This window comes from Penaeus japonicus, unplaced genomic scaffold, assembly GCF_977035675.1.
Source record: "Penaeus japonicus unplaced genomic scaffold, GWHDUDI00000001_assembly GWHDUDI00000001, whole genome shotgun sequence".
Lineage (NCBI taxonomy): Eukaryota > Metazoa > Arthropoda > Malacostraca > Decapoda > Penaeidae > Penaeus > Penaeus japonicus.
The window spans coordinates 17,004,362-17,014,361 of NW_028234403.1; the positions used below are offsets into that span (position 1 = coordinate 17,004,362).

The 10,000-nt window shown below is 35.6% G+C and overlaps 1 protein-coding gene across 10 annotated transcripts in view; it reads right to left on the reverse strand.

The window, feature by feature from the left end:
• mbc (dedicator of cytokinesis protein myoblast city) overlaps positions 1-10,000 on the reverse strand; it is a 59,101-nt gene that overhangs the window by 26,526 nt on the left and 22,575 nt on the right. For 7 of the 10 annotated variants that reach the window (XM_086537006.1, XM_043031145.2, XM_043031142.2 and 4 more), the window contains exons 20-28: positions 7,048-7,161; positions 4,517-4,672; positions 3,785-3,978; positions 2,751-2,868; positions 2,446-2,560; positions 1,787-2,010; positions 1,289-1,537; positions 657-908; positions 154-360 (exon numbers count right to left, since the gene is read on the reverse strand). In XM_086537006.1, coding sequence (XP_086393132.1) covers positions 154-360; positions 657-908; positions 1,289-1,537; positions 1,787-2,010; positions 2,446-2,560; positions 2,751-2,868; positions 3,785-3,978; positions 4,517-4,672; positions 7,048-7,161 — 1,629 coding nt within the window. The remainder of the gene's footprint in view (positions 1-153; positions 361-656; positions 909-1,288; positions 1,538-1,786; positions 2,011-2,445; positions 2,561-2,750; positions 2,869-3,784; positions 3,979-4,516; positions 4,673-7,047; positions 7,162-10,000) is intronic. The other 3 variants (XM_086537014.1, XM_043031144.2, XM_086537025.1) reach the window with 1 other exon arrangement.

Consider the following 10,000-nt stretch of genomic DNA (forward strand, 5'->3'; position numbering starts at 1 on the left):
TAAAGTTCACATAACATCACCCTTAGATACACTAGGCAGAACATGAAAAATATTGAAATATGAGGACCGTATTTCATAACTTAACAAATCATGTAGACTTGTAGTGATGGCACTTCTTGGTAGTTATACACATACAAAATCTCAACTACACACCTTGTTTTGCAAGAAAGCTGGGAACCCTCGGCCATAATAGGCAACTCTGAAATACTCTGGTTCCGGTCGCAGGTTCTGGGGGTTCATTATGTTTTTGTAGAATAATGCCATTCGAGTCAACAACTCTGACAGCTTGGTGTAGTTCATGGTAACTTCTTCATACTGTTTCATTAGTTCCTTACAGAGTTTCAAGGCATCTTCCCACATCTGGAATGTTTATTGGTTATTACGATCTAAGAGAAAGTGGTAGCAGCAACGAACAAGATTTTTTTTCTTTTTGAAAAACAAATACATTTTCTTCTTACATATATAATACTCTATTTGGATAACACCATGTGTCATATCTCCAATATGACAAAACTATCCAGCTATGGTGATTTTTAATACATAGAGATGCTTTACCTTTATCATTACTAAAGCTTTTTCAAAATTTTACAATGGATAAGGGTAAAAAGTTAAAATAGAATTAGATGTAATGGAAGTTACTGCCAGATTTACCATACCTTTCCTTTGTCAAAGAAGCTAATAACTTCATTATATAGCTTTTCTTTGAGGTCATCGTGATAACCGAGATTTGGATGCATGGGTGACTTTAGCGAAAGTTGCAATGCTTCATGGGTCCAACGCAAAAGGTTTGCGTGTTGAAGGAGTGTGTAACCAGCTTCAGTATAATTATCACAGGCGAGGTGAAGCTCTGACAACTTGTAGACATATCGTAGATACAACTCCTTCCGATTTATCTCTGAGTAGAAGTCCTGAAATATTCAAATTATATTAAAATCCTCATCATTTTTCTTAACCCATTCCCGACGGGACCAACCCGGCTTAAAAAGACCAAAATTCCGGGACTCTTGAACGCACAAGCCTAACGCGTCGGGATTCTCGGCCACACTGGCCGCGAGCCAGCGCTGCTCGCTGGCTCCTCCCGCGCCCCGGGCTGGACAAAATAACGCGTCCCCGGCGTGTAGCCCAAAAACCATTAGACGTGATATCTAGTCACCCGTCGTTAACGGGTTAATATCATCAACATCATTACCATCATAATATCAATAATTAAATATTTATATCTTGGTAATCTGAAAAATCAGCATCACTATCATAATAACACCTAATTTTCATCCTGAAATGACCTTACCAAGAGATTGACGGTGCAGCTCATGCGTGTCTCAGCAGAGTTGTCTGGTGTGTTCATGATGGTCCTGTACTGCAGCAGTCGATCCATAAGTCTTGTAACAGTGCTGACCAGCTTCAGACCTGGTTCTCTCATGGTAGCATGTTCTTCGCAGAGAGCACCAACCATGTTCTTGAAGACCTCTCGGTAGTGCTCATCTCCATGACCTCCTTCCACAAAGTGGTCAAGCTTTTCCAGCATTTCATTCTCAAACTGTGAAGGTATTGAAGTTAGTTACTGATCAAGAATCTTAAAATAAGTAAAGTGGTAAACCTAACATAAGCAGACATCATTTCAAATAAATATCAGTTACAAGGTGAAATTCAATCTAAAATACAAGCTGTCCTTCTTGATGATAATTACAGAATCACTTGTTTGATTAATACTAAATATCCAGAGTAACTCCATTGAAATTACCAAGTGAAACCACTGGCACGACTTTGATGAATGAGACATACTTACCTCTGTAAACTTTCCCTTGATCTTTTGTTTGTTGCGAGCCATGTCTGGAGGCCCATTTTTCCCTTGGTCACGCTGGGAATAGTACTCACACTGCATCATGTCAAAGAATATAGGTATGGTGGCCTTGCGCAACTCCACATCTGGGATCATTGTCATCTGCAGAAAAGGACCAACCATGCACTGGGCTCCACTCGAGGAGGCCACAAAGCGGATTTTGTGTTGACCTTGAGAGAGAGGGAGGAAAAAAAAAAAAATAAATAAAAAAATCAGATTCAGAGGGAGGGAAATAATAACAGTACAAATACCTACATTGCATGGAACATTTACTTTGAAAAATACTATAAAAAACATCAAATAATGGCAGAATACCAATTTTCCTGCAAATGATAACCTTTCCAGTCTAGAAAAAATGATATAAAGATGCCTACATCAATAAACTTGAATTCTCTATATAATGTTTGGTATGTCATTTACCTAATGAATTCATTTCTAATATCTATCTATATCAGATTTGGTTAAAATACACGAGAGATGTATAAATAGTCTATCAAAGTTGAATTTCTGAATTTTCATTACTTGGGTTAGGGTTGGCAAAATCATTATTCTGACACAGGTTAACAATGCCAGAAAATTGGCACTGTTTACCCTTACCAACATACCTAAGCTGAACCACAGGCTCTTGATCTCAATGGCCGTCTCTCTGCGCATATCTCTGTATCTACTCAGAATCTTGTTTCTCTTACTCTGAGTGAATGTCTCAAGCTGCAGTGATGGCTGTTGATTGAAAAATGGTGAAGAAAGATAAGAGTTATATATGAAAAAAATTAAACAGGATATAATTACGGATATATCAACTTGACATGAAAAGGTCTGGTTGAGCAGTAAAACATACAATTTGGACAAAAAAGTTAAACAATTGAGAATTATTCCTCACAAATTTCAGTAAGAAGAGATAATCTTTTACCTGAATTATAAAATTGATAGCACACAAGAAGAAACTATTCCACACTATCTCCTTAAATGGGTCACGCATTCTCTCAGAAATAACCCGCATACACTGGCGAAGCACCTTTACTATTACGCTGTAAATAAACAATTAAGTTCATACAAACGACAAACATATATATATGCACTCCTTAACCCATTCACGCCGGTTGACGTGATAGCACGTATTGTGGTTTTCGCGTCAGACGCCCTGGACGCGCTATGAGGGGAAGCCGCGCGCTCGGGTAGAGCGAGCGGGCAACCGAGGCTCGCGGCTTGTGCGCCCGAGAATCTCGAGGCGTTAGGCTTATGCGTTCGAGAACCCCGGTATTGCGACCGCGCAAAGCCGGAACTGCCCCGGCGTGAATGGGTTAATACCAGAAGCCAAAACAAACTTCTTTTTTTTTATCTTACCATCATTTATAAGCTTTGCTCCATCACAAAGAATTCCTATTTTCTCAATTCAAAAAATATGATAATGAGGATTCAAATCTAAATAATTATATGCTTTTCTTTCTTTCTTTTTTTTTGTTTTGTTTCTTTTTTCTAACAATGGCAATGCTATCTCTATATGGAACTAATACGTAGTCTAAAAGTAACAATAAAGCACATTGTTGCATCAATATGAGTATATCATCACTTATATTCAATAGATTCATTTCAACAAATAATTTGTGTCATTAATTTCAGCAAATTTTGTGTGTGTGTGTGTGTGTGTGTGTGAGTGTGTGAGTGTGTGTGTGTGTGTGTGTGTGTGTGTGTGTGTGTGTGTGTGTGTGTGTGTGTGTGTGTGTGTGCGTGTGCGTGTGCGTGTGCGTGTGCGTGTGCGTGTGCGTGTGCGTGTGCGTGTGCGTGTGCGTGTGCGTGTGCGTGTGCATGCGCGTGTGGGCATGTGTGTGGGTGTGCGTGTGGGAGTGTGGGTGGGTGTGCGTGTGGGCACACGTATGGATGTGGGTGTGGATGTGCATGTGCGTGATAGGGTGCGTGTACATAAAACAAGTACATAAAGCCCACCTGTTCTGCAGCAGGATCATCTCAGCCCAGTCTGGAGGAAACACTGGCTGGCTTATCAACTCTTGGATAACCATTATGAGCTCCACTAGGAAGTTGTACAATTCATCCTGACTTTGGAAGCAGTTCAGGAAGTTCAAGAAGTGACGTTCAGTCATCTGACGCATGAGTGATACCAACACACTCACAAATTTGCACTGGAGAAAGATAATCACATGTAAGATCAATTATCTAAACTTATACTTTTTTCTTACATACAGGTATATACATAATTATAAATAAATGTTAATTTGGGTATGAGTGTCTGTAGATGTATATATATGTCAAAAAATAAACAAATAAATATTGATAAATATGCATACAGTATATACACACATCATGTATGTGTGTATGTGTGAGTGTGAGTGTGAGTGTGTGTGCATGTGCATGTGCATGTGCATGTGCATGTGCATGTGCGTGTGCGTGTGTGTGTGCGTGTGCATGTGCAAGTGCATTTGTATGTATATGTATACATATATGTGTATGTGTGCGTATAAGTAAAAAGTGGACCTGTCCATGTGTGTATACATTTTTAGATGGGCTTTATGGGAGTGAGTGGTTGCATTAATGGAGGCCAGCTTATTCATCTTGCTGAGGGCCAGGTTGGATTCAAAAGATTGGTTGCCAATATTAGAATCTGACTCATTACTAAAATAAGAAATATATATTGATATAATAAATGTAAATGCAACTTACATTGAGTGGATCATCATGGGTCATCTTGTAGACGATGGTGAGTATGTCACTGAGCATTTCATTGGTAAGGAGCGAGATATCCTCCTGAGTTGGCCCAACATCAGCAGAGAACAACACATCCAGGATGTCACCGAGGATCTTTACACACAACTCCAACTGTTTTTGGTTTTGTTTTTTGTTTTAAGGGGATGGGGGGAAATAAATAAGTATGTAAGTGATGGTTGAAAACTGAATTATTTTCCTGTTCTCCAATCATTATTTACATGAAGTCATCAATATATTTGTACAGCAATATCAAATAGTGATTTGTATAACAGCATGATACATTCAGACTTCTTATCAAAAGAATTAATAACAATATCAATATCTAAATAAAATCATATTAAAAAATGAGAACAATGACAATAATAATAACAATAACAATAACAGGAAACATGCAGAACTAAAAATGTGAGTACAAAAAAATATAAAAAAGCTAAAAATTTCTAAAAGAAAAAAGAAACAATCAGTAATAACTTTCACCAATAAGTGAACCTTAATACATACACGCAAGTCCTTAAACCACGTACTGTAGAAGCCACCACTACCTGAACCTCATATCATGCAAAGTGTTATGAATGGCAATTGTTATGTCAAAGGAGGGCTTTTGATATATCTTGTGGGAAATATAAGTGTTTAAAGCCTGGATATCATGTAGTTGAATTCAAAAGAGAGAACTTAATGCAATGTAATTGGAATTTATGTTGCCTTATTCAATAAATTTTCCTAGCAATGATGATTAGCTCTGATTTTTGTCTATCTATGCTGACTTTACATCCAAATATCAAACCTATAACAAACTAATCAAATAAACTTGTGTGAATGACATGTCACCTCAACCCTTTTACTCCAATAAGTGGATATATCTGCCTAAAATCTGATTTCTGAAAGTGTCTTTCTCCATGGCATTATATAAATCTTTCATTTTACTTTTTAAAATAACTAACAAAAGATTATCTATAACAGCTTTTCCTATATTTTCACACATTTCAATAAATACCTCTACAGAGCAAGAGTCAAAGAATTTCTAGACTGGATATGAAAACTTAGCTAAATGAGATACTATAAAATAATTGCAAAAATAGAAAGTATCTATACCATATTTAGTGGATAACTGACATCATTACAGAGATGACAGAGAAACTGAATCTTGCAGTGAAAGGGTTAAACAAGTATGTTTAGCAAAGAAGCTTATTTCAGGGATTTATAATGTACAGGTTAATATGTATGAATTATTGTGTCGAAGCTATGGTGGATTTATTAAGGGATGAATTACAACAATGGCATTGTGGCAAGACAAGTTAATGTCAGCTGGTAATGTAAAATGCTCTCTGCTAGTTAAGCTAATATCAGTAATCAATCTAAAACATAGAGCTATTTACTATATACAAATATAAAGTAAAAGAACAGAAAGCCAAACAAAATCATGTAAAAAAAAAATAACAATGGAAGTTCCTGGGGCTTAGAAGAATAGGTTTGCTAACCTTAAAGAACTCCACATGACTACTGCCATATAAAGCTTCAAAAATAACAATGGCTAAAATGGGAGGTAAATGAGTTACTCCTAACCCTTTACAGATACCTTAGCTCATTCCAGTAAATCCTAACAATACATTACCCAGAAATGACCCTTCATCTCAGGTATTCCTGTAAAGGAATTTGATTTTCTTCTTGAACAGACTAAAAAATATTTTTATATGATACTGTAACACTTTTTCCTAAGAATCACAGGAACTACTCTCCAATTCTTGATATTTCAGTTTTGAATAAAAATGATCATTCATGACACTTAACTTATCTTAAACATGCCTCAAATGGGACCTGAGTAGATATTTGTTTTTAAACATTTCATGATGTCCATGTTTATATAAATATATTTATGATATATATACATTGTATTTTAGTGTTTTAAGTATCAACATAAAAAATAATTTTGTGTAACAAACAGCACAATATTTTTTTTGGAAATGTCATATGTGACTGTTACCTAATATTCGAAGCTGGCACTTATTTATGTACACCACTAACATTATCCTTACCAAATTTTCATGGATTTAAAAGTGTGGTTTTTCTACATCCAACAGAACTAGGTGCACTGTAGTTTGAGAGGAAAAATATGCACAAAGACCTATACTCTATCACCCAAAACAGGTACTCACAGAAGATTGCTACCATTAAATGCTCTCCCCTGGCTGTGGACATTAACCCATTCCCGACGGGGGATTTCTAGCCTAGAATGTCCAAATGCCGGGGCTTTTGAATTATTAGGCCTAAATTAAATGAAAATAGCAGCACAAACATACTGCCCCGCCCGGCAACTTTTGAAAGCGCTGGGGGTGGGTTTCACTGGTCCTGGGTTAAAAGAGGACTTTCGTTTATAGTCATATTTGGTACACCAGTTAAAAAGACAGACAAGTCATACACCAGGCTATTTATTCTTCCAACAGTCTGCACTTCAATTCTTGTGTCTCCTTCTCCCCAACCCAGCTTACCTCTTCCATCAAGCTGCGATCATCAGTGAAAGGAGCATTGTTGTCAGTACCAAGCATCTGTTGCAATTTGGCCTTTTTTTTCTCCTTGCGCATGACAACTTCACCATCTGTCACCTGAGGAAGGCATGTCACTGTGGTGTGGGGTTGGGGAGGGCAGGATGAGTTGAGGGAAGAGGATAAGGATGGAAGCTAGAGATTAGTGTCAAGGTGGATGGCCCTCAGAAGGGTGTTGGCAAAGAATAGAGGACCAGTGGACAGACAGACAGGCATTTGAGCACATTCCTTTGAAGAATGAAGGATAAAGGATAGAAAGATAACTTGATACCAGATGGCCTAACTATTAGGAACCATTATTTTCTTGATTTTGGACTGATCTGAAGCAATCATGTTATTGAATTCTATCAAATGGGGACACTTATTAAAAGGTACCCAAATGTGGATTCTAATTAAATGCTGAGATATAACAAAAGGCTATAACTTGAAAAAGCAAGAGAAAATGTATAATGCAGGGGGAAGGGTTAGGAGATGAGGAAGGATTAAGGAAGGATGGGTAAGGATATATGCCTTCTTGTGGTGGCTTGTCTTTTACCATTGATATAAAAATTCAGCAATAATAACAATCATATGTATATAAATAAATAAGATAAAAAATGATTGCCAAACTTATATGCTAAATATCAGGAGCTTCAATTCATTTTTTTATGAGCATGAAAATGTATATAGGTTTCTCCTGTGACAATATGCCCTCAAAGCAGATCTCACAGCAATTCGCAAGCACTGATATCAAAGAAGTCATCCCTGGAATTGATATCTATGCTCCAGCCATTCATTCCAGCAGTGATTCAAAAGTTCAATAAAAAAAGCTAATGTCATGGAATTCAATGCCATTAGCTCATGGATACCAACACGGCAATCAATTAAATTAAGCATGAGGATTGAGAACTTTCTCATACATGTCATCATCATCATCTGCAAGCAAAAAACACTATCTACCTTCACAATGCAGACATGTTGCAAAATGCATTAGATAAAACAACCATGTATTATTCTTTACCAAGCTTATAATTGGAAATTTGAAGTAACCTTTTGTAGCTTACACTCTATACCAGAGTCTGTACTGAAGTTTGCCTTTCATGTATATCAAAATATTATTTTGTTATAGAACAAAGAGAATTGTTTCATGCCCTTCAGAGTTTTATAAAAGATTTAGATCCTCTCAATGTGAAATACACTTAGCTGCTGATCATACCAGTTATTTCTATGTACCTGTAATTTCCATATATATAACATATCTTTCTGTTGGTTGCAATAAAATGCAATATGCTGTAATTCCTTGAAAAACTTAGTTTCACTACCTGAATGATCACCCTTTATCCTAAGCCATTCAGAAATTTCCACAACCTTTGAATTTATACAAAATTTAAAAATCTAAAAAGATTAAAAAAATTCAAAAAAAATATATAATGTGTATATATATATATATATACATATATATACACATATATTATAATATATATATATATATATATATATATATATATATATATATATATATATATATTATATATATATATATCACATCACAAAAAAAAAATACAAAACATAAACAGTATAAGAACACATCCAAAAAAAGAACTGAACTTGCGAACGTTTCGAACTTTTTTCATGAAAGTTCCTTCAAAGCGAAAGCAAATCCAAAATGAATATAGGAAAAGTAAATTTAGGACAAATAGATATAAAATTTATACAAGTGGAAATAAGGGAACTCTCAGGGCAAAGGAAACCATGAGAAGGTCAATTAAGGTCCAATTAATTTAGGGAAAAGGAGGTCGAGGTAAAAAGGTGGTAACCTCACCCCACCCCAAATGGAATTTGGGACCAGGAAACTTTTAAATAGAAATAATCTTCTTTCTTTTTTTCCATTCAATTAGATTTGAACATTCATACATTTAACAATTTGTGAATAATCCTGATTATCTGATGAAAACTGTGATAATTGCATCGCATTGATTCCCTTATTATGTTATGGATTCCCTTTATATTCACTTGACATCCGGCTTACCATCACACCTATGTTTTTCTTCCTCTCTTTCCCCCGTTTTCACCTATGTATGGTTCGAAGATGTGCCATTCCTTGCAAGGAAGTAGCCAGAATCAAAGAAGAAGTGCCAGCGCTGGACGCATGGTTTTTTAACATAATCTCGAGTGGTTTACTAAGTAAAACACTTAGTAAATCGAACACCTGATTAATTAACTGACTTTTACGAAGTAGTCGACGATTCTCCTCGACGCGTGACTTAGTTAATCGATAAGTTTTGGAATAAGGACTTTAGTTTTCTTTTTAAAATACTTATCTTAAACATGAAATGATAAAATTCTAGCTCCCTAATTAGGGTAACAACTAAATCAACTAAAAATTAACTCATAATCATGCTCTTTCTAAGATAAAAAATTTATCAATCTGATCTATATAATCTATAAATATATAAAGAGGCTACTGATTTCTTAAGCAGATAAGGATGATATGAAAAAAGAAAAAATAAAAAAACAAGTTGAAAAAATTGCATATTAAAATCTAAAAGGTAATTTTGAAATAATGCAATATTATATCTAGAAAGGTAATTGCCCCGATCCAAAATTTTCTTAATCTTTTCTATTCCCTATAATATCTCGTCTATTCTCCCCCCTTTCCTTATTCTCCCCTTCTACTCCATTTTAAACTCGGTCCTTATCCGTCCATTATTTCTATAAGCGTGTAACTACACTACATTTCTTCTAGGTCGTGGCTAGGTATTTTACATCTCTTTCTCGGTAGATTTCTCGAGCATTCAATATCAAAATTCCTTCTGGAGAAACTGTAAAAAATGAATAATTTACCTAATCACAAATTCAAACTTTAAATTTTGATGTAGATTCCCTGTTTCACCAATTTTACCCCAAATCCTGTATTAGA